General features: G+C 40.2%; 1 protein-coding gene across 4 annotated transcripts in view; it reads left to right on the top strand.

The window, feature by feature from the left end:
- MYO1B (myosin IB) overlaps nt 1-26,079 on the top strand; it is a 157,718-nt gene that overhangs the window by 24,488 nt on the left and 107,151 nt on the right. For all 4 annotated transcript variants that reach the window (XM_070732147.1, XM_070732146.1, XM_070732144.1 and 1 more), the window contains exon 3: nt 21,333-21,448. In XM_070732147.1, the coding sequence (XP_070588248.1) occupies nt 21,333-21,448 (116 nt within the window). The remainder of the gene's footprint in view (nt 1-21,332; nt 21,449-26,079) is intronic.

The following is a 26,079-nucleotide window of genomic DNA, read 5'->3' as shown; positions in this document are numbered from 1 at the left end:
TTAAAAACACCATCTGCACATGCGCAGATGGTGTTTTTACTTCCGCAGCGCTACTTCGCGAAAACCCGCTCGTTGCGGGGGGTCCTGGAACGGAACCCTCGCAACGAGCGGGGGATCACTGTATATTAAACACATGGGAAAGTAAGCATTATTTTCTAAAACCAAGTCAGCATTTTATAATTGCTCAGGTGATGTTTTCCACTGTTGATTTGAAATTTACAATAAGCATGCCATTGTAAAGGCAGATTACTCTCAAAACTGATATATAGACTGATTAAATTAAAATGCATGTTTGGTCATAGCTGAGCTATGCTGACTGCCAGCAGTTCGATCCTGACCAGGTCAAGATTGTCTCAGCCTTCCAACCTTCTGAAGTCTGTGAAATGTGGACCCAGATTGCAGGATGGGGTATAATATGTTGACTCTGTAAACTGCGTAGAGAAGGCTGTAAAGCACTATGAAGTGGTATATAAATGTAAATGCTATTGCTAATGCTGTTAATATGCTCATAACCCAATTACTCATAATGTAAGTGTAATTTACCTTTTTTCAGTAAAAATGGAATCAAGAAAAATGATGTAATTGTATCTGGAATAATCTGTGCATTTCTGGTCACTGTGCCTCAAAAGGTTATAATTGAGCTAGAGAGGAGGACTGTTTATGTTCTAACATTTAATAACTGTTTTTACCCAGGTCCAGCATTTGGGCTGTAAAATGCTGAACTGCCATTGGCTGTTATATCTGACAGCCCCTATAAAAAGGCAAGCTGTCACAAGGGGTTTGCTGGTTGTGTTAACTTGTTCAGAAAATAAAAAGTTGTTATGTCTCCTGTGTTGAATCCATGATCTAACAAGGGTAACTAAAATGGATCCAGAGGGTGGAACAACTTTGTCAGAAAAGATTTGCAATAATTTGGTGATTAATCTAGAAAGGAGGGGGATGAGAGAGGACATAATTGAAGTGTACAAAATTATGCATGATGTGAGTAAAATGGATAAAAAATCCCTATTTTCTTCTCAAAATGCTAAAACCAAATGTCATCCAATGACGATGAACCCCGAAAGAATCTGGGACAGAAAAAGGGTTTTTTTTTTAATATACAGTGCTTAATTTAGTTTTGGGCTCCAAGAGGTAGTATCGGCTATCAGCTTGGCTGACTTCAAAAAAGGGTTGGACCAATTCATGGAAGTCCTAAGAATCAATGTGTATTAGCCTTGATAGCAGCGTGACTGCCTTTGAAGGAAATCCACAGGGAGACTAGTGAGTTTCCTTGTGTTCTTGAGTGGTCCTTGGTAGTTCTCTCAGCATGTTATTTTCTTGCAGATGTTTCATTATTCAAACTAGGTAACATCATCAGTGCTAGGGATTAGGGTTGGCTAGCACAGCTGGGCTATATAAAAGAAGGGTCCAAATCAGAAGGGCACTGCTTATGGTCTTATATTTGATGCATCAGTTATAAATCTTAACAAGAGGAGAGAGGTGGCATACAACTCTAATAAATTAATAATAATAATAACAACAACAACAACAACAACAACAATAATAATGAGGTTATATAAGATGGTATATATATATCCAGTGCAGTTACAAAACTTAGATTATTTCAAAATTTAGCCATGACTGCAGTGAGTAGAGAAAATTCTCTTTCACAAAGATACATACTGTATGAAGGAAAAGGTAAAGAACACTATATATAGTATCTTTCACTTAAAACCTTTCCCTCTCCAACTTTTGTGAATGTGAATCTCTGATACATTCCAACATGTGTCATTTAAAAATAAAATATTTTTTTCTGGTGGTGAAACTGAGGAACCCAAGCCCCACAAAAATTATCTCTTAGATGTTAGGACCAGCTTGTAGAGTGGCTTCATGTTTGTGGAGGTGGTAGTAGTCAGTGAAATTAATTACCGTATTTTTGGAGTATAAGACGCAGCTTAGTTTTTGGGTAGGAAAATAGGGTGGGGGGGATCTGCCTACCAGATATTCATCTGGCTAATGTTGAGGAAGTTTAGCACTGGGTAAGATTCCTTCTTTTATTTTGCAAAAAGTTTATTTTTTCTCCATCACTTTCTAGTGTCCTTAGTCTTAAAAAAAACTTATTTGGAGAGAGTAACAATGAAAGAGCTTACAAGTCAATAAGAGCTAGGAATATCGTTAGTACCTGGTTACAGGCGGAATTGGGTGGAAAGAAACATTCGGAGCAAATAGAACAATTGAAAAAAATCTGCAAAGATTTAGGGCTTGGAAAACATTTTTTGCAGAGTGTAAGGATGAAAGAGCTTGCAAGCTGTTAAGAGCTGGGGAGATCGTTAGCACTTAGTTAGGGCTGGGGGAAAAAGCTTCAAAAAAGCTACATTCAGAGTATAAGACATACCCAAATTTTCAGCCTCTTTTAGGGAAGAAAAAAGTGTCTTACACAGTACAGTGGAACCCCGACATAAGAGCTGCTCTACTTAAGAGCAACTCGAGATAAGAGCTGGGAGGGGAGAGATATTTTTGTTCTACTTACAAGCCCAAATTCGAGATACAAGCGCCAAGGAGCTGTCTCCTGAAGCCAAACGCTAATTTCCGCGTTCGGCTTCAGGAGACAGCTGCAAAGCGGCGCGCGTGTTTTAAAAGGTTGCAGCCGGCCTGGGGGGCTCGGGGGGGTGCTTGCAGCTTTCTTTCTTGCTCTTTTTCTTTCTCTCTTTTACCTTCCCTTCCTCTATTTCTTCTTTTCTTTCTCCTTCCCACCTTCTTCCCTCCCTCCCTCCCTTCACTCATTCCTCTCTTACTCTCCCCTTTCATAAGTTTCCTTGCTTCCTTCCTCTGTTCCTGTCCCTTCCCCCTTTCTTTCTTTCTTTCTTTCTCTTTTTCTTTCTCTCTTTTACCTTCCCTTCCTCTATTTCTTCTTTTATTTCTCCTTCCCACCTTCTTCCCTCCCTCCCTTCACTCATTCCTCTCTTACTCTCCCCTTTCATAAGTTTCCTTGCTTCCTTCCTCTGTTCCTGTCCCTTCCCTCTTTCCTTCCTTCCTTCCCACCCTCCGTCCATTCATTCACCCATTCCTCTCTTGATCGCTTAAAGCCGGTCCCTGGTGCAAAAAGGGTTGGGGACCTCTGTCCTACAGGATTGGGTGGCAGAGAAGTTGAACATATGTAAATTTAAAAGTTTAAGAAAGTTTACAAGTTAAGTGAAAGAAACTTCATTATTCATTTATATGTACATGTACATTTCTTCATTAAAAACATGTCTTTCTGCATAATTTAGACTAACTTTGTGAGTTTTTTGAGGGCTGGAACCAATTAAAATTATTTACATTAATTCCTATGGGGAAAAGTCGTTCGAGATAAGAGCTGCTCGACTTAAGAGCCCAGGTCCGGAACGAATTAAACTCGTATCTCGAGGTACCACTGTACTCCAAAAAAATAGGGTACTGTCCCTGTTGTAGTATGATTTTTATTATTATTTTACGAATCATGTGCTTTCCAGGTAACAGTGAATGTTAGGATGAAAAGTTTTGTTCAATTTATTTATTAGTTGGACTTGTATGCCGCCCCTCTCCGAAGACTCGGGGCGGTTCACAACAAGTAAAAACAGTCACAACAATCCAATTAATTAAAATATTTAACGATTTAAGAAAAACCCCATGTAATAGCAAACACACACACAAGCATACCATGTATAAATTAACATGCCCAGGGGAGATGTTTAGTTTCCCCATGCCTGACGGCAAAGGTGAGTCTTAAGGAGTTTTCGGAAGGCAGGAAGAGTAGGGGCAGTTCTAATCTCCGGGGGGAGTTGGTTCCAGAGAGCCGGCGCCACCACAGAGAAGGCTCTTCCCCTGGGACCCGCCAACCGGCATTGTTTAGTTGACGGGACCCGGAGAAGGCCCACTCTGTGGGACCTAATCGGTCGCTGGGATTCGTGCGGCAGGAGGCGGTCTCGGAGATATTCTGGTCCGATGCCATGAAGGGCTTTAAAGGTCATAACCAACACTTTGAATTGTGACCGGAAATTGATCGGCAGCCAATGCAGACTGCGGAGTGATGGTGAAACATGGGTGTACCTAGGTAAGCCCATGACTGCTCTCGCAGCTGCATTCTGCACGATCTGAAGTTTCCGAACACTTTTAGCCCCATGTAGAGAGCATTACAGTAGTCGAACCTCGAGGTGATGAGGGCATGAGTGACTGTGAGCAATGAGTCCCGGTCCAGATAGGGCCGCAACTGGTGCACCAGGCGAACCAGGGCAAACGCCCCCCTCGCCACAGCTGAAAGATGGTTTTCTAATGTGAGCTGTGGATCGAGGAGGACGCCCAAGTTGCGGACCCTCTCTGAGGGGATCAATAATTCCCCCCCCCAGGGTAATGGACAGACAGATGGAATTGTCCTTGGGAGGCAAAACCCACAGCCACTCCGTCTTATCCGGGTTGAGTTTGAGTCTGTTGACACCCATACAGGCCCCAACAGCCTCCAGGCACCGGCACATCACTTCCACCGCTTCGTTGACTGGGCATGGGGTGGAGATGTAAAGCTGGGTATCATCGGCATATTGATGATACCTCACCCCATGTCCTTGGATGATCTCACCCAGCGGTTTCATGTAGATGTTAAATAGCAAGGGGGAGAGGACCGACCCCTGAGGCACCCCACAAGGGAGAGACCTCGGAGCTGACCTCTGACCCCCCACTAACACCGACTGTGACCGGCCAGAGAGGTAGGAGGAGAACCACTGAAGAACAGTGCCTCCCACCCCCAGCCCCTCCAACCGGCGCAGAAGGATACCATGGTCGATGGTATCGAAAGCCGCTGAGAGATCGAGGAGCACCAGGACAGAGGATAAACCCCTGTCCCGGGCCCGCCAGAGATCATCCATCAACGCGACCAAAGCGGTTTCCGTGCTGTAACCGGGCCTGAAACCCGACTGCTGGGGACCTAGATAATCAGCTTCTTCCAAGGACCGCTGGAGCTGGAGTGCCACCACCTTCTCGACAACCTTCCCCATAAAGGGAAGGTTGGAGACTGGACGATAGTTGTTAAGTACGGCTGGGTCCAGGGAGGGCTTCTTGAGGAGGGGCGCACAAGCGCTTCTTTATAGAGTGATGGAAAAACTCCCCTCCCCAAGGAAGCGTTGGTAATCTCCTGGGCCCAGCTCCGTGTCACCTCCCTGCTGGCCGAGACCAACCAGGAGGGACACGGATCCAGTAAGCAGGTGGCAAAACTCACAGCTCCGATGGCCTTGTCCACTTCATCAGGTGTCACCAGATCAAACTCTTCCCAGACAGGTGGACAAGTACGTGCCCCAGTCACCTCGACTGACTCGTTGTCAGTCGACTCTGTTTTACAATTGGAGTCGAGGTCGGCCCGGATCTGAGCAACTTTATCAGCGAAAAACGTGTTAAACTCCTCGGCACTGCTCTGCAAGGGCTCCCCAACTCCCCCCTGATTAAGAAGGGATGGTATGGTTCTTCATTCCTCCAGGCTTTTAAAAAGTATTTAAATTGCTATCTTCAGCTCTTGGATAAAAAAGTAAATGACGAACCAAACTACATACACCCCTCAATTTACAACAGTTCATTTGGTGACAATGGCACTGCAAAAAGTGACTTATGACTGTTTTTCACACTTACAACCACTGCAGTATCCCTATAGTCATGTGATCAAAATTCAGATACTGCCTCCATATTTATGATGGTTGCAGTATCTGGGATCATGTGATCTCCTTTTGTAATGTTCTGACAAGCAAAGTCAATGGGGAAATCAGATTTACTTTAATAACTGTGTTATTAACTTAACTGCAGTGATTCACTTAACAACTGTGGTAAGGAAGGTTGCAAAACGGGGCAAAATTCTCTATAGGACTACCTATATCTGATTGACCTTGAGAATAATGTCAATTCATACCCTCGGTATAGGATTAATAAGATTAAAACAAAATCTTCTATGTTTCTATGTTTCAGTGATGTTAAGAATTTATGTTTAATTGCCAAATAAACATATTCTTTTCAGTGAGGTGTCACACTACATGTTCCCTTTCTAATTTATAACTTTTATTTTCTAATTAATGCTATAAATGTAAAGACATTTGACTGGAAAAGTGACAACAAACCTGGAAGATAAGCAGCAAAGAAAACTGGATATATTTATTCACCAAGAGTTGAGCTCAGCTCAAGGGCATCTTTGCAATGCAAATTTTATTACTGCTTTCTTGTCTTCATCACTGAATATATTTATTTTATCTCCTTCCCTACTGTCCTACTGTACGTTCATGAAAATATTGATAATTTGTTTAACTGAAAAGTTTTAAATGTTGGAATTTAAATCTTTGGTTGAAGAAAGGACAAGAAATACAAATTGTACATACACTTCACCAAGGCTTTATGAATACATAGCTATTCTGCTCTGCTTCATGAAAACAGAACTTTATAAAAGATTTTCCTATCACTTACTCCAAAGTTTCCTTAAAAAAAGGATTAGAACATGAACTTTCTGTGCATGTGTGTTATGGCTCAAGGCCATAATTTTTCAGTGAACGTGATTGGTTCTTTGCCACTTTTCTCACATCTGTCACCAACTATGTAAACAAGCAAACTGCTTTTCAGTCTCATTTAAATGTTAAAGTCTAATTTGGGGAAGGAATGGTGCATGAGCCAATGAAAAATAAAATGATTCTAGTGTTCTTGCAGTTTTAGAGTGTTCCCTTTTCATCACCTCTCCTTTCAAGGATTCATAGTGTTTTTAAAACTAGTAGAGACGGTCTGTTTCTAGCATTAAGATGGATTCTGTTAATTGAACTACTAAATGTGCATTTGTAAATCATATTTAATTTTTACAACATCTGTCAGATATTTGGCATAAATACTACTTTCATTTACCTGGAATCAAGCCCAAATTGAACAGTAGGCCTTACATGATTGATGTTCCTAATCATAAAATGTTTCTCCTAGGATTGATTTAGTACTTTTCTTTGCTTCTCTTAGTCCTCTTTCCACTCCTGTTTGTTAATGCTGTAAGGTAGCTGCATTCAATTTCAGATATACAGTATTTGGCTCTAAGGTCTTAGTGAGGTGTCATGGTATTGAAGTTCCATATATCTGGAGACTCCCACTTAGGGAAAGCTGGTGTTACTGAATTGCCAATTTAAAATTCTTTAGAATTGAGTACAAATACAGTACTTGCATAATTTTAATACATTAATAAAATAAAAAATATATTGTTAATTAATATGATAGTTTAGTAATTGCAATTTAAACTAATGCAGGTGAATTTGAATTTAATTTGTTTACAGACTAAGCTTTTCCGTGTAATTTAATTAATATTTTTTCCCGGGGGGGGGGGGGGCTTGGTTTGACTCAGTCCAAATACACATTCCTTTTGAAAAATTGCAGAACAGTATTTACATGCAGAAATAATACTTTCAAATATATAGATATATTAAGGAAGATGTTAGTAAAATATATATTTCTTAAAAGAAATGAGCAGAAAACTAGTTCAGTTTGGAAACGGACTAAAACAACTTAACATTGGAAAAATAAAAAAAGAATTTAACAAACATTAACAAATTGCCCATTCCATAGTACGAGATTGAGCAATGTGTACTTGAGGTGGGTGGAAGAGGGATAAAATGACTTAGTTTTCAGGCTGAATCAGCCTAATCCTAACCAATGTAAAACATTCCTATAAAGTAAAGTAGACAGAACTGATTTAGGAAGCTATTATCTGTGAGAAAGATGGGCAAAATCTGATGAATAAATAAATAACATTTTAACCATTTATTACTGAAAAAACCCTATTCCATTAAGCTTTCAATGATGTAACCAAAAAAATTGAAAACTATTTCAGCTGTAGATAAGGATGATAAGATTTGTACTTTTGGACTCTGATAACAGCTCTCTAAAATTATCAGGTATCCATGATTTAAGCAAAGTTGTCAGATTCACATACACCAGGCTTACTTTGAAAGTCTACCCTCAAGAGAGTTCTGGCAGAGAAGTCAGGATTCTTTTCAGATGTTCTTTTCAAAATAGGGAGAAATATATTTGCAGAAAGACAGACTTGTCCCTCAACCGCACTCATCATCTCTGCATTTAAATGAGAACTCTGTCATATTCATTTGAAGGCACACAACTGGGGCAATGATAAAGCAGAACGTGGACAATGTTATTATTGTGTAGGCAAAAAAAAATGCTGTCTGAAACCATGAGCTCCAGCTTGTTTATAATGGGAATGGTAGTTCAGCCCAATTGGACGTCACAAATCAATTTTGTAATGAAATTTTGATTTTGGATTTTGCTGATTTAGGTAGGTTGTTATAGCAATGACTAGTATACTGTATATATTATTATACAAAAAAGTTGTTGGTTGTATTTTATTACCTCCTACCGCACCAAAAAGAGTCAGAAGTCAATGTTTTCCTCTTTTCCTTTCCCTTCCCTATTTTCCCATTTTTTTCATTTTTTCTTCAATTTTCTGTATTTTATATTTAGATCAACTAATAAAAATGTGAAATCTCTAAAAAACAAATCAATTCTGTAATCCCAACTACAGATTAAAGTGTGCTGATTAGGATAATGAACCTCAGGCTATTAAAGAACAATTTGAGATATACTTTTTCATTTAGACATTATTCAGGTTGCAAGACTATATTTGATATGAATTTTGTACAGCTAAACATTGTAATACTACTACCTTAACATCTTGCTTTATTATATTAGGTAATCCTCAATTTATGACCACAGTTGTAAATCAAGTTGGATCTGATTGCATGACAATTTTTACAGGGGATGTTAAGCCAACCACATCAGTTATTAAGTAAACCATGTGATCGTTAGAATGCAGCTTTCCCAATGGTTGGTTTGTACCCATAGTGTGGCAAAAAAAGTTGCAAAAAAGTTTCTGACTCAAAAGCAGCGATGGTTTGTAGCTGTGAGTCAGTTGCCAACTACCCAGATTGCAATCTCTTGACCATGGGGGTGGATCTGATGGTTGTAAGTGCAAATACAGGTTGTAAATTACTTTTTCCAAGGCCATTGTAACTTTGGACCATCATTAAGCGAATGGTCATAAATTGAGAACTACTTTTACATCATTTTAGCATAGATTGTTTATTGTTTCTATGTATCACTGGCTTTTTCCTCTGTGGAGAATATTAGAAATAAAACAAATCTCATGTGCAAGTTTAATTAAATGTCAATCATTAATTGGCTGAAAGCTTAATGATCTAGTAATAATTTTGCTTCTTTAATCAACGTATACAGCTACCCAACTCAAACTGCAGCTCTGGATGGCTGAAAGGATTAAACCTAGCATAAAATCAAACAAAACAGAAGCAACAAATAGTAATCTTAAAAATGACACAACCGAGGCAAGAGCATAAGAAAACTGGAGGGACTAGTCCAGAGGTCACCAGAAGTCAATACTATGAAGGCAAATGAATGAATAAAGTAATTTTGAAAAATTAGTTTATGTACAACTAGTTCTTGCAGTTTCCAATAGTTTTATAAATTGGTTGCTTCTGTTTGAATCTAGTCCGTGAGTTCTTATTACCAGTAGTCCTCACTTACTGATTGTAGTTGGGACAACAAGCCCATGCTAAATGATATAATAAAGCGAAGCATTATGTGATGTAAGTTCTATCTGCAGTCATTAAGTGTATCACCCATGGTTATTAAGTATGATGTTACGTAACTGCAACTTATGACTTGCTGCCAGTTACTCCATTGACTTTGCTTGTCAGAAGCTGATTCTGAAGATCATAAATAGCAATCATAAAGGTCCCCCCCCCAAAGGCAACTGGACTGTTTTTTGAGAGGAAGAAGACTTTTCACTTCTCATTCAAAAGGTTTCATCTGTTGTGACTGGAAGGGGTGCGGGTGGGGTGTTAGAAAAATAGATCATCCCCCCACCATCCAGTCACAACTGATGAAGCTTCTTCAATAAGAAGCAAAACTTATTCTTCCTCAAAAAAACAGTCCAGTTGCCATTGGGAGCGGGGGAAGCACCTTTGAGACAACTATGACGTTGATGACTGGGAATCTCCATAGACATAAATAGCAATTATATGCCTGTGAGACACTATGATGATCATAAACATATGCCAGTTGCCAAATGCCTGAGTCCGTAGGGGAAGACCTACCTACAGTAAATGAACAGCTGGTACTGTTCTTTCTGTTTTGGTTTCCCCATTTACTTGAGACTCTTGCCCTCACCTTTAGCAGCTCTTAATTCCAGGTTAGAGAAATACTATGCAGATTATTGAAAAACAAAGTCCCTAAACTTGGCAGTCCTACTTCAGTATTGTCAATCCAGAAGGAGCAAATGGTATGTTGTGTATGATAAATGTAATTAAAGCAGCTGTGGAGTTTGCATTGGTACTGATATCTGAGGATAGATCTCTTTATACAAGTTCACACATTGAGGTGTTTCTTTCAGATTTGTGTGCTCAACATTTAAAACAGTGGAGTTAACATATGTTGTGTGGTGAGAGACCTGAGGCCATTACGGTACACCTCTATTTTCCCGTCATGAAACCATTCAAATATATAATACATCAGGGGGTAAATCTCAGGATCACCCCCAATTTTGGCTGTCACCTTCTTTTAGCAGCTTCAGATTCTTAGAATGGTGCAGAGTAGCTTTGTTCTCCCTTCCATCATCCACTATTCCTGGGAATGTTTTTCATATAAAGAAAAGGTCATTGCCCATATTTGCAATGTGCTGTTGCCTCTGAGGTGATAACTAGGTATGGATTTATAATTACAGTTACATAGCTTGTGATACAGAGAAAAAAGTATGAATTGAAAGTCTGTGTGCTATCTCTGGGACGCGTAGGTTCACCATCGCAGCTCTAGATTAACTGAAGGTTGTGAGGTAGAATAATCTTTTTTATCACCAGGCCTTATTCTGGCCAATATGTTGACTAGCAGCACCTGTCGGTTCGGCACCTCCAACTTTCGTTGGATGCATTACAATGGGCCAGAAAGGAATCTCCCATTCTCTGTTAATAACAAATGGAAATTGTTATTCAGATCCTTTATCTTTACTGGTACTGCTGGTCCCTGTTTTATTCTAAGGCATAAACTGCTTAAATAATGAATATAATAACAGATTGAGAAGAAAGAACAGAAGGAAATTTAAAACGAAGCACTCTACATATATAAATAAAAACTATATCTGAAAAAAAGAGAGCAATGTTTCACAGTGGTTATTCTCCTGCCTAAATGTGTTGGTCCAGATGAAATGATGAGACCTTCAGGTGTTTTGTTGTGGGATGCTCAATCCTTTCTTGTATTCACTTTAATATGCCCATAAAGACATTGGGAGAGGGCATCTATCAATTTGGGGTGAATTATTATCAATATGCTGATGTTACCCAGTCATACGTCTACAGCTAAGCGAAAAGGGATGAGCACTGGATGACCTAACCTGATAGAATAGAATAGAATTTTATTGGCCAAGTGTGATTGGACACACAAGGAATTTGTCTTGGTGCATATGCTCTCAGCGTACATAAAATAAAATATACATTTGTCAAGAATCATGTGGTATGACACTTAATGATTGTCATAGGGGTCAAATAAGCAATGAAGAAGCAATATTAATAAAAATCTTAGGATGTAAGCAACAAGTTACAGTCATACAGTCAACATGGGAGGAAATGGGTGATAGGAATGATGAGAAAAACAGAATAGAAGTGCAGATTTAGTAGAAAGTCTGACAGTGTTGAGGGAATTATTTGTTTAGTAGAGTGATGGCGTTCGGGGAAAAAACTGTTCTTGTGTCTAGTTGTCTTGGTGTGCAGTGTCTGTAGCGACGTTTTGAGGGTAGGAGTTGAAACAGTTTGTGTCAAGGATGTGAGGGGTCAGTCAATATTTTCCCCGCCCTCTTTTTGACTTGTGCAGTATACAGGTCCCCAATGGAAGGCAGGTTGACAGCAATTGCTTTTTCTGCAGTTCTGATTGTCCTCTGAAGTCTGTGTCGGTCCTGTTGGGTTGCAGCACGAAACCAGACAGTTATAGAGGTGCAGATGACAGACTCAATGATTCTTCTGTAGAACTGTATCAGCAGCTCCTTGGGCAGTTTGTTTATTTATTTATTTATTTATTCATTCATTCATTCATTCATTCATTCATTCATTCATTATTTGATTTGATTTGATTTGATTTGATTTGTATGACGCCCCTCTCCAGAGACGCGGGGCGGCTAACAGCGACAATAAAACAGTGTACAATAGTAATTTGGTATTGATGATTAAAAATCAATTAATATAAAAACCAAACATACATACATACATACATACATACATACATACATACATACATACATACATACATACATACCATGCATAGAATTGTAAAGGCCTAGGGGGAAAGTTTGAGCTTCCTGAGCTGGCGCAGAAAGAACATTCTTTGTTGTGCTTTTTTGATGATGTTTTTGATGTTGGGTGACCCTTTTAGGTCTTGAGATATGATAGAACCTAGAAATTTGAAGGTCTCTACTGTTGATACTGTGTTGTCTAGTATTGTGAGAAGTGGAAGGGTGGAAGGGTTTCTCCTAAAGTCTACCACCATTTCTACAGTTTTGAGTGTGTTCAGTTCTAGATTGTTCTGGTCACACCACAAGGATAGTTGTTCAACTTCCCATCTGTATGCAGATTCATCATTGTCTCGAATGAGTCTAATCACTGTTGTATCATCTGCAAACTTCAGTAGTTTAACAGATGGATCGTTTGAAATGCAGTCATTAGTGTATAGAGAGAAGAGAAGTGGTGAGAGTACACACCCTTGGGGGGCATCTGTGCTAATTGTACATGTATCTGATACTTGGAGGCAATCAGGATTTGAATGAGGAGAATCATACTTGACCCAAGAAAGATGGGAACAGAAATATGCAAACTTTTAAGATGTTAGGATGTTAAGATGTTCATCAGGAAAGAACTTAGGGAAAAAACCTCCACCTTTACTTGATTTTTAAATCCCAGCAACAGCACTAGTAAGCATCTGTTGTTAATGCTTCCTCACTTCGTACCTTTCATCTCAATTTTGACCAAGCAAACTTCCTATGGTTGTAAACAAGTCAAACTTGTTTTCTCCTTTTTCTCCCAGGCTTTGTGGTATTTACTTTGAAGATATCCAATTTGCAGGTCTGGAATCCTTTCAGCGTTAAAAGTAGATTCATTCAAAGGGCAGGACTAATTAGCGTAAAGAATTGTAGAAACACGGAAATTATCTTATTCCAGCTAAACCATTGGTCTAGCTAGTTCAGTCTTGTCAAGTCCCTAATTGTTTTTGCTAACCTTCTCTGGAATTGAAGTTGGAATCTTTTCTATGTGAAGCAGGAATAGACAGCCCAGTTCTCTCCAGATATTTTGGAACATGTCCAATTGGCTTAGTTACATGCCAGGAATTATGAGGGATACATCTTAAAAACATTTATTCAGCATGATACTGTGTGATTAGAACTATTATTGAACAATGGCATTTGTGTCCCACTGAATTTTTATTATTAAATTTATATGTAGATCATCTACATTTATATGTAGACTTTGAGTAGCCTGTACAGTGGAACCTCGACATACGAGCAGCTCTACTTACGAGCTACTCGAGATAAGAGCTTGGAGGGGAGCGACATTTTTGTTCGCCTCCCGAGCTCACATTCGGGATACGAGCGCCAAGGAGCTGTCTCCTGAAGCCGAACACTAACTTCCGCTTTCGGCTTCAGGAGACAGCTCCTTGGCGCTCGTATCCCGCATGTTTTAAAAGGTTGCAGCCGGCCTGGGGTGCTCGGGGGGGGGTGCTAACTTCCGCGTTCGGATTCAGCAGACAGCTGCGAAGCAGCGCGCGTGTTTTAAAACGTGGCAGCCGGCCTGGGGGGCTCGGGGGGAAGCCCCCGAGCCCCCCAGGCCGGCTACAACCTTTTAAAACACGCGCGCCGCTTCGCAGCTCTCTGCTGAATCCGGAACGCTAACTTCCGCGTTCGGATTCAGCAGACAGCTGCGAAGCAGCGCGCGTGTTTTAAAAGGTTGCAGCCGGCCTGGGGGGCTCGGGGGGAAGCCCCCGAGCCCCCCAGGCCGGCTGTGACGTTTTAAAACACGCGCGCTGCTTCGCAGCTCTCTGCTGAATTTGAACGCGGAAGTTAGCGTTCCGGATTCAGCAGAGAGCTGCGAAGCAGCGCGCTTGTTTTAAAACGTCACAGCCGGCCTGGGGGGCTCGGGGGCTTCCCCCCGAGCCCCCCAGGCCGGCTGCAACCTTTTAAAACACGCGCGCTGCTTCGCAGCTGTCTGCTGAATCTGAACGCGGAAGTTAGCGTTCCGGATTCAGCAGACAGCTGCGAAGTGGCGCGGGTGTTTTAAAACGTGGCAGCCGGCCTGGGGGGCTCGGGGGCTTCCCCCCGAGCCCCCCAGGCCGGCTGCAACCTTTTAAAACACGCACGCTGCTTCGCAGCTGTCTGCTGAATCCGAACGCGGAAGTTAGCGTTCCGGATTCAGCAGAGAGCTGCGAAGCAGCGCGCGTGTTTTAAAACGTCACAGCCGGCCTGGGGGGCTCGGGGGCTTCCCCCCGAGCCCCCCAGGCCGGCTGCAACCTTTTAAAACACGCGCGCTGCTTCGCAGCTGTCTGCTGAATCCGAATGCGGAAGTTAGCGTTCCGGATTCAGCAGAGAGCTGCGAAGCGGCGCGCGTGTTTTAAAACATCACAGCCGGCCTGGGGGGCTCGGGGGCTTCCCCCCGAGCCCCCCAGGCCGGCTGCCACGTTTTAAAACACTCACGCCGCTTCGCAGCTGTCTCTGAACACTAACTTCCGCGTTCGGCGGCAGCGGGTTTCTTTGTTGTTGCACGGATTAATTGACTTTACATTGTTTCCTATGGGAAACAATGTTTCGTCATACGAGTGTTCCGACTTACGAGCCTCCTTCCGGAACCAATTAGTCTCGTAAGTCGGGGTTCTACTGTACATCTGAGAAATCAAAGTTCATATTTATTTTTTTAAAAAAAGATTTAATTACAGAACAAACAGGTGGCTAGCAGCATTAAAAATGCAGCTTTGACTTCCAACTGTTTGTTATCTTTAGTCTCCATCCTATAGTGCTATCAATCCCCCTGTCCCAAAATAGAAGAAAGGAAGGCTTTACCTCGGGTGTGGGTTCTAACTTACCTCGCCGCCGGTTCACTTCCTCCTGGGCTGCGTGGCTGCACATACATGCGCAGTGCCAAAAATTCACAAAAAAGTCCCCGTTTCCCCCAAAAAAGCAGAAAACAAGATGGTGGCACATGCACAGTGCTAGAAACTTGGCTTCTGCGCATGTGCAGAAGAAAAAAACCCCCAGCAAAACAATTTTAAAAATATTTTTTTAAAATTCCAAAAAGAAGATGGCGACCATGGACCAGCACTGACTGAACCGCCTCTGTGACATCACCAGCAGTTTGCTACCAGTTCTATAGAACAGGTGCAAACTGGGAGGAACGCACCTTTGCTTTACTTGGTGTTCTGTCTGGGTCACTCTGGAAGCCAATACCAACCCAAAAAGAGAAGCCAGACACACCGGTAAAAGGCAAAGGCAGTTTTATAAAATTCAAGAAAAACACAGGTAACAGAAATTGTCCTTACAAACAGGAAAATGCTGTATCTTCAAATGTATCCACGAACGCAAAAGTCCATGCAGCAATACAGGATTCTTGCTGCCAAGCCGAGGCTGTAGATAGCAGACCTTCACCTCCCATGGGTCTTCCAAACTGCTGGGCCACAAGCCAGGAATAGAGACGCCGAGAACAAAGCAGGACACCTTAACTCCAAAGTGATAACACTCCACATGGCTTCAAGGGCTTGCCTGCCTTTTAAACCCTGCTAAGGAGGACTACACCCAAGCCCAGCTGTTCCTAATTCAGTGTTGATAATACTTCTTTAATTGCTCCTTTCTTTGATCTGAAAGTCTCCTGGGCATGTCAATGACGGCTTGTGCTTCATCCCCTAATGACTCCAAGCTACTGGCTGGGGAGAGCCCCTCCCCCCCCGGGGCTCTCATGCTGTTCTCCTTCATCCCATTCCTGACTTTCCTCTCCCCCGTCTGACTGTTTAGCCCCCTCCTCTTCGCTGTCATCTTCCTCCGGGCATGGAGCCAGCAGAGACACAGCCGGTCCCTGAGCAGCCTCAGGCTGAACCACAACACTTGGTGGATTGCTGTGGGCAGGTAGCAGTGGGGAAGCCAGGAAAAAACATGAGAATGTGTCAATGAAGTGGAGTGTTTCTCCCACACACAAGAGCGGGATATGTGAAATGTTTTTGATGTGGAGTAAATTCATAAAGTATTACAGTTTCAGGAGTGGGGCTCTAATTGCCCTATCTATTTTCTCAGATTCTTGGATCAATTGCAAGTAGCCCTTGACTTATCAGCAATTTGTTTAATGACCATTCAAAGTTACAATGGCAGTGACTGTTTTTCACACTTATGACCGTTGCAGCATCCCTAGGGTCACATGATCAAAATCCAGATGTTTGGCAACTGAGTCGAATTTCTGGTCGTTGCAATGTGCCAGGGTCATGTGATCACCTTTTGCGATCTGCCGACAAGCGAAGTCTGTGGGGAACTCAAATCTCACTTAAAACAACAATTTAGCAGCAGAAGGTTTAACCTCAATTGTGTTCATAAATCAAGGACTACCTATATTGTCATATAGCTTCAATCATTTTCTCTTTGGGTGAAATCATTTCTTCCTGCCATTGCAGCATCTTGATGAATGGGAAGAGTTTATGGGTTTCTAATAGTTCTCCATGTGTGTCCACTGACACTCCCCCCTTTTTAAAAAAAGTCCTTCAATCATCACAGGATATGGAAACATATTCTAGTTTAATTGGCTTTGCATTTTTAAAAAGAGTGCCTCTCTTGTTATTAGTGTATGCTTTGAAAACAGTTACAATCAAATAACTGTTAGAAATTTTCCATATGTAGGTAAAGTGGGAGAATAATTGAATTGTTTGTTTTTAAGTTTTAACTTGTTTGTTATGAAGAAAACCTAAATAGTTGTCCAAACACATAACCAATTCTGTGGTAAAGCAGGAAATGGAATCCAAATTGTCTGCTGTTTTCCTGTGCTTTAATCATGAGACCCATCTTTGGGGTCTGAAATTCTAAAATAGTAGCCGTAGAAAAATGAGTAAAGGATATTCTAATTCCTTAGATGTCACGGCATTTTTCTTCCCACTACCCCAGGAGTTTTGTTTTCATCAATGGAATGTAATTACACTCATTCCATACTCAAGGAATTAAGTCATTTATATCTCTATTTGTTTATATTAGAATCCTGGTGGGAAGGAGGAAGTAGTGTGGGAAAGTTCTTTTTCCCTGCCCCCACCTTCCCCTATTGTAAAGTATAAAATTTGTGGAGTGAAAATGTAAGGGCAATTTCTTCCAAACTGGTGGTGTGACGGCAAATTCAGAACACAAAATTGGCATCTGAAGTTTGCCAGGTTGGAAACTGTAAAGATAATTGCATTCCCACTGAAAACAGAATCCTGAGTAGGGCCCATCCCGAAATAGTAACTTCTTGACATTCTTTGGCTTAAATATGGTGATACATCTGTACTTCTTTCTAAGCGTACTGTAGTTCTTTGACCTTTGAATAAACTGGCGATTTTAGAATGGTATATTGGGGTTATACCCCAATGAACAGCCGTTTTTTTATTTTCAAAAAATATCAGAGAAGCTTAATTTGAAAAAGAGGTTATTTTTACAATCCTCATTAGACGTGACCTTTCAACTTAACATTTTGTTAAGTTTTCCCCCTTCTGTTTTCCAAAGATAAAATTTTCTCCATAGAACATTTCAGCTATGAGATTTATTCTCTAGCTGCTTCAGCATTTTTTTTCTCTTAAAACTTTTCCCAATTACATGGTAATAAAGAACAGTTCAACTATTTTCACCTCCAGCTGTTTTTTTTGCTTTTGACTTCTAATAATAAGAAATGAAATTATGCTAACTTTTGCATGCAGAGCAATAAGGCAAAAAAAAGCGGTTGCCAAGTCATTTAGCTTTGCTAATGGTGCGATACATTTTTTTGGAATAGGAGTTTATATCCTACCAGCTTGCCAAGCTTATCAACTCTCGCCCCTCTTCCCCTTACGTTACTCAGTTCTCATAATTTCAAGTTGGTATGTGTCATTTGATAGATCTGAAGGCATCCCAATGGGTAATTTTTATAAGATAAGAGTGTTGTGCAATTTACATACAGAAACCTTAAACAGTGTGTGCCTGTTTTAAAGAGGTGCTATTCTTACATTTCTGAGCATTCTGAAATACAGCACGTCCAAACTGCCTGCCTCAGTTTTTGTAATTTACTCCAATGTATAGATTCTTCATAGCAGCAGAGTGATAAAAATAAGAACATTCTAAGAAAGAAGCAAAAGCAATGTATACATGTTAAATATGTAGGAGACATGTTGAAAGTACAGAACAACACATTTATTCATAGAGCAGCTGGATAAGACTCTGGGATAAAAGAAGTCAATGGTGGGTTTCTTTGCCATATACAGTAGAATTAAACCTGGAAATTTAATAACTAGTGCAGGATGTTCAGCTGTAATTCTACTTTGTATTGCATTCTGGGCCAGTTGAATTTAAAAGGACCCTCAGTTGATGACCAGATCACAAGTCAACTCCGTTGGAGGCTACAGAAACACTTCTTGGAGGAAAAACCTATGGGCGCCAGCATTGCTGAATGTTTAACTGAGTACAATATCTTGAGAGGATTTATTATTATTTCTTTGTTTTCAATCTTTGTATATTTGTGATAGATGGACATTTTTTTCTTTCAGTAGTTCTGCATCTGCTCAGTTGCTCAGCCAGCAGTCCTGAGGCCTGTAGTCTATTTGTCATCAGATGTCCAGGAACTCCCAATGCATTGAGTAGGCCTTGTTGACCCTGGCATTTATCAATCTGATATTTATTTATTTATTTATTTATTTATTTATTCATTCATTCATTCATTCATTCATTCATTCATTCATTCATTCATTCATTCAATTTCTTTGCCACCCTTCTCCTGAGACTCAGGGCAGCTTACAGCAAATTTATGCAAAACACGTTAGAAATCTACAATAAAATACTTAAAACCTCAATGCTTAAAATTAATCAATCACATCCATACATGCATTAAATCATTGGCCGGGGCTAGTTACTAGAAGCTCAGTGGCCCCAAGACTGTTGGCAAAGGTGGGTTTTCAGAATCTTATGGAAGGAGAGGGGGGGATCTTCTGCTTGGGCAACAGTCTATTCTCCATACTAACCTACTCAAGCTTCCCCAGAGCATGATACCATGGTCTTTCGAGACTGAAGGATGCCAATGCAATGGAAGGCAGAGTGGAAGCAATGCGAATCTCTGGAGGGAGTTCATTCTATAGGGCCAGGGCCACCACAGAGAAGGCTCTTCCCCTAGGTCCCGCCATTCGGCATTGTCTGGCTGAAGGAACCTGGTTTCTGTAAATTACATCTCACCATATTTTACGGGAGAGACACTCTTCATCTCGCTGCTCAGATGAGACTTGTCCACTGTGGTTGAACCACTGGCATAACTCATCTTCCTCAAAGCACATAAGCTCCACAACTATATCATGATGATGATTATGATAGCAATAGCATTTAGACTTATATACCACTTTAGAGTGTTTTATAGCTCTCTCTAAGCAGTTTACAGTGTTAGCATATTACATCCCAACAACCTGGGAGCGGCGATTACGGGGTGCTTAGCACGGGCAGGCTCGGCGGGGCCACATCAGCTGGCAGGACGCTCACGGAAGGCCAAATAGAGAAATGACACGGGACACAGAAGTTCCTCGGGGTGAGACGACACTGTGCCGGAGCAGAGCGGCCCTTTTTATTAGGTTGCATATTATAATCATAAGGCGTAGCAAATGGTTATCCATGATGCAAAGCAGCCTATACATGAATTTCTACCTGCGCCACACTCTTGTTGCTCCTCGTAACACCATTCCCTAATCACCTCCCATACGTGTAATGTTTCTTGGCGATGTACTTAGAAAATTCCTTTGTGTTACATGGAGACATCTCCCAGCAAACATTCTTATGGTATGACTCACAGAGGTCAGCCTGTCCCTCCGTAAGCGCCTCATGCATGTGTTACAGATCGCAGAGATCCTGCACATACGCTCTTAGTACAGAGAGATGTCTGAAATAATATCCACACCTGGGTCCTCACTTTACGGACTTTATCAAAAGGATGAAAGGGTGAGTCAATCTTGAGTCAGTGAGATTCGAACTGCCAAACTGCTGGCAGCAGAAGTAGCCTGCTGTACTGCATTCTAATCACTGCACCACCAAAAATGATGATGGTTCATCATACCGTCAGCTGAATGTTCAGACTGTTTGATATTTTTAGTCACCTATAGAGACCTTGTCAAGTACCTGAGATTAACAGTTCCCAAGATCCCAGGATTGGCAAATGTTGTTTGATGATGTTAAAAGTATCATTGCAGGATGTTAGCTATTTCATGTAAAGCTGCGTTTGCAATTGACTGATGGTGATTTACCTTCGAGTGGTGCTCCACATGTTTTGGGATTGCCCAAAGGTGGCTGCTACTATTGGTAATAACTCCAGAGAGGTTACATAACACTCATCCAGGGGTGGGTTCCTCCCAGTTTGGACCGGTTTGCCCAAACCATTAGTGATCTGCTGATGATCTGAAGATTGCATCACAGATCCAGTTCTGTCTGTGCTACCTTTTGGGGAAGGGGGGGGGGTTTGGCCATTTTTTCAGTGTTTGGATGGCTTTTCCTCGTCCTCTGCGTTGAAAAAAAGCCCTCCTGCCTGCCCCCAGATTAATCCGGACCTTTATTTCTTCGCCCAAAGCACAGCTGAGCAGTTCCTCAGCTGTGTTTTGGGCTGAAACCAACTTCTAAGCATGCCCGGAATTGAATTCGCATGAGGAGACACACGTGAAATGTCGCAATGCAAACCGTTGGTGAAGGTAAATGGAACCCACTCCTGTACGTATCCTGTAATATGTGTTGGACTGAGAGAAAATAAATGGGTCAAGGATATTTAGTAATCTTTCATGCCCAAAGAGAATATAAATCAATGTCTTGGTTTCTATTTCTACTCCCCAATATAGACAAAGTTGGTTGTCAATTTAACTTCATCTGAACTTAATCTATAGACCTTCATGGAATGGTTAAAACATCCAATCATTGTGAGAGATATTTAACTCTAGAATTAAACATTGAAACCTTTACATTTGACAGTGTAAATAACTAATATTACTATACCATAAGTTGAGCAGTTGCTAATATATCTTGTGGGAATCTTTGTAATATCACTTATTAAAAGTACTTTTTTACGCTCTTACAGACGTATATCGGGAGTGTGGTGATATCGATAAATCCATATAGATTGCTCCCAATTTATTCAGCAGACAAAGTGGAAGAATACAGAAACAGAAACTTCTATGAACTCAGGCCTCACATGTAAGTATAAGGCTGAAGCTTTCCATCCATCCTGTTCTTTAAACAACATAGGTTATAGATAGAAACAGCTGTTTCCTGTAAGGAGAATGTGTTTGATCTATTGTGCCTTTGATTAGCACTTAGAATATGGTGTATTTGCAGCTTGTTTCTTCCCCGAGGGAGGAAATCTGGATATTTATCCAATTAAAGTTTTAGAATGTGCTTTTTTAGTTGAAGAAAGTTATTTTCTAGTAATATCGTAGACCAGAATTGGATTACCGGTATATAGCAGATTCTTTCATAGGCCACTAATACTATCACTTAATCTCTCCAGGTAAAAAGAGCAATATTGAACATATTTTACGTGGTTTTGTGGGTCATTCCATTTATATTTTTCTCATTATTATTTTTTTATTCTATGTAACTCTTGAACAACACAGTAATCTTATAGTAGCCATAGTTTCATACCCAGCAAGTAGCATGGAGTAGAATTGGATAGGTAGAAACAAATAAGTAACTTTAGATAATTTTCCTCAATAAATGAATAAACAATAATGTTGTTGACTCTCTTGTTCTCTTTATCTAGTTTTAGGACTTATGTGGAGAATAGGTAATGTCTTATATTGTATTTATGTAGAAGAATTGAAACAGCTTCACAAATTTTTAAGCTTCATTGTCAATATACAGTTAGTTAACTTTACTTATAGCCAGTTTTCCAGTGACCTGTGAGAAGTAAAAATCGTCTGCTTTGAAAGCAATTACTTGCAAACTATACCATCTAGATGAACTAGAGAGGAGCTTGAATCTCCATTCATGTAGAGGGAAGAAATTATTGTTGTTAACTTCCTTTTCAGACACAGCTGTCTGTATAATGTATCATAGCATTTCCAGGAGCAGGAAAAAGAAATATACCAGGAAGTGGTGGGAATGTAGTAGGAATTCTGTATGGGTGACAGAAGGAAATCCATATATTTAAGCCAACATTTTGAAATCAAATCCAGTATCTTTATTTTTGTGAAACACAAGTATGGAATAAAATTCAGTGGTATAAAATAGAGTACTGTGTACATACATACGCATATCAGTCATCCAGCTGTACAGTTTGTATGTGAGGTAGAAGAATATAGTTACATTTAGAATAACAGAGTCATGAATTTCTGAAAGTACTAATTGAAAGTAAAATTAATCAGTATGACCAGGAAATTTATTTAAAATGTGGAATTATCACCTCTAACCCCGTCCTAACATAAATGGGCAATATAATAAAATGTGTTTAGCAATTTAGAGATCGCAATTATTATTTTGCCACTTGGGAAAAACCTTAACACAAATGGGATATCTTTGTATTTCTCTTTTAGACTGCAGCTCTTAATATATCTGAATGAATATAGATTCAGATATATTTGTATATAACCAATATTTTCTACCGTGTACAAAATTAACAAAGGAGGGTTTGTTTTTACAAGTAATTCTTCTTTGGGAAAAGAATGTAGTTTCTTTTCTCTGTAAACTCCCTTTTCTCCTTTCTTCCTATCACATTTTAGTTGCTTCTTCTACCTAATGACCTCTTCTCCTACCTCCCTTTTTTTCTTTTCCTTTAATAAATAATCCATTGGTCACCCTTCCAAATCATTTGAAAGCCCAGATTGACCAGCTTGTCTGCCAAGGCTGAAGTCATGAGTGAAAGGGAATGACTGGTCCAAGGTCACCCAGTTGGCTTTCATGCCAAAGACAGGGCTAGAACTCTCTCCTGGTTTCTAGACTGATGCCTTAACCATTAATGTGGCTCTCAAATATACAGTAATTATAATTCAATTCAATATAATTCAACCACAGTGTGTGGTGTATGTGTGTGGTACAACTTACACATAATGTAATGTAATGTAATGTATTGAGCCGGGGTGGCTCAGCAGGTAGAGTGCTGTACTGCAGGCCACTGAAGCTGACTGTAGATCTGAAGGTCAGCGGTTCAAATCTCATCACCGGCTCAAGGTTGACTCAGCCTTCCATCCTTCCGAGGTGGTAAAATGAGGACCCGGATTGTGGGGGCAATATGCTGGCTCTGTTAAAAAGTGCTATTGCTAACATGTTGTAAGCCGCCCTGAGTCTAAGGAGAAGGGTGGCATAAAAATCGAATGAATAAATAATATAATATAATATAATATAATATAATATAATATAATATAATATAATATAATATAATATAATATAATATAATATAATATAATGAAACTATTGTTAAGTTGCATGAGTGGAAGGAAACTTCTGTGCTGGCTCTCCATATTTGGGGCAACTCCTCCCCCTTCTTTTTAAGCAGCTGTTCACCTCATTGTGAATTTCAGGGAGAGGCCTTTTATGGCCACATCTGACAGATGGAGAGGTAGGAATCATAATCATGGGAAAGGTCTCCTGGATAAGCTGCCTTTCTCTTAAACTACTTAGTATCTAAGCCTTTGTTGTTGTTGTTTTCCATCCAGTTTGTATCCTACCTTTTTTCTTAAATGGCTATTCAAGTTGACTAACAATTAGAAAAACAGAAGATCAAAGGTTTTAATAGGCTTAATATAAATTAACGTTAACATAAGCTGTATCTTCGGAGATGGGCGGCATACAAATCTAATAAATTGAATTGAATTGAATTAAAAGCTTGGCAGAAGAGAGGAGAGGGCCCAAAGAGACTCCAGAAGAAGGAGAATCCACAAGCTCCGAGTGATCTTTGCATGATAGATAACTCAGCCTTTCATCCAAAGCACCTCTATGAGTTCAGGATGAGTGTAATGTAAGAAAAAAGTATTTATTCAAAATAATTTTGATACAGTAGAACTAGTATTTGTGACTCATAATGAGTCAAGAAATGTATGCTCCTAAATCCTGTTAGAATTAATGAATGTAAGCTCATAATTATCATTTGCATTTCAATGGAAGTCTTGTAAAGCTAAAAACTAATTGTAATCTCCTCAACATAGTGTTTACCACACTTGTTAGACTACAGCTCCTGCCTGTCCTCAGCCATAGGCCATAAAAGGTATAAAATGTATTGAATCAAAGAATGCAGGACTTGCATTTTTGTACTGGCTTCTGCTATAAACAGCATGGAAAAAGAGGAAATTAGCCATGGAACTGGATGGTAAAAATAAGTACATTTTAATAAGTAGGCTGAAAGACAATGGAAAGAAATGAGGAATAACGTCTCTTCCTCCATGACCAGTGTAAAACCAAGAAGCTGATGGGTAGAGAAAAAGAGGGCCTGTCTAAAAATAAATTCTTTTCTTAAAAATACTTTATGGTTCTTAGAGAAATATTAAATTGAAGGTTGACACAGATACAGAATTCTGAAATTGTAAGGGACCACAAGGATCATTAATCCAATCATCTGTGGTATGCTGAGAAACCAGTCAAACTCTGCTTTAGGGCTTAAAAACCTCATGAGATGAGAACCCGCAGTCTCCATAGTTGACTCTTCCATTATTATACAAGCCTTCTTGTCGGAAAGACTTGTTTTTAAATCAGATCTAGATAGCTGCAATATATACTGATTACTTTATCCCTCATTTCTGTGCCAGTGGAATGGGGTTCCTGATGGCATCCTCTCATATACCTAAACACTTCTATAATGTCTCTTCTTATCTTTCTTTTCTCCAGATTGAATCTCCCAGGTTACTTTAGCCTCCCAGAAAATGTCCTCCTGTTCCTTTAATATTTTTGTGGAGGGTCTGAATATTCATTGTATCAGTATTATTCAGGAAGTGTGGTGCCCAGGATTATGTATAACATTCAAGATGTCGTCTTGCCAGTGCCAAAGAATAATAGCTTCACATCCTTTTGATCCAGGACTTTTTTCTAATGCTGCCCAGAAGAGCATTAGCCCTTCCGGCAGCTGTCTCACACTACTGATTCATGTTAGCATGTTGTCAATAAGCTGTATCAACATCGTTCTCCAATATAGCGCTTCCAAGCCATGAATCCTTCATCTTGTATGTGGGCTTTGTATTCTTCCTACCAGACTTTACTTTGTACAGCGAGTACAATGCTAGAATTGTATGCATTTTTGTTTGCTTTCTCTGTGTAAGCTGTTTTATATCGTGGATGTCGGCATTCCAACTCACATTGTGTGAATAAGCTTTTTTCTTCTCTCCCGCACCCTTCAGTCCTCAGAAGCACATTTGGGAAGCACAACTGGACACTGATGTCAGAATGTACTTAATTTAAATAATAAATTTGATCAGAGCAAAATCAAACTACTAAGTATACGGCGTAATTTGTAGAATAAAAATTTGAACCCATTTTAATGGGACAGTGGAATATTAAGCCACTTGAGGAAAGAAAATGGAGAACTTTAAATCAAAAGAATTCAGAAAGGTGTTATTTGAATATAAACTTTTTCATATTTAGACTTTAGTGTTTGTACAGATGACGTATACTGAGGAAGGTTCTTTCTTACATTATGAGGAAAACAGTGTAGTTGTTATAAGAAGTGTGGGCCTTTGTACTGGAAAAAAATGAGGGGGGGAAAAGAGGCTCTTTTCCATTTTTTTGCAGCAGAAAGTCAGCCACACACAGCCCAGAAGTATAGCAAAAGGAACATTTGGGGCAGTCTGTCCCCTTTAAATAACTTTTTGTTTTTTGTTTTTCACTGTACATAGCCAACCCCA

This window comes from Erythrolamprus reginae, chromosome 1 (assembly GCF_031021105.1).
Source record: "Erythrolamprus reginae isolate rEryReg1 chromosome 1, rEryReg1.hap1, whole genome shotgun sequence".
Lineage (NCBI taxonomy): Eukaryota > Metazoa > Chordata > Lepidosauria > Squamata > Dipsadidae > Erythrolamprus > Erythrolamprus reginae.
The sequence above is the reverse complement of the archived record's forward strand: the minus strand, read 5'-3'. Positions and strand labels throughout refer to the sequence as shown.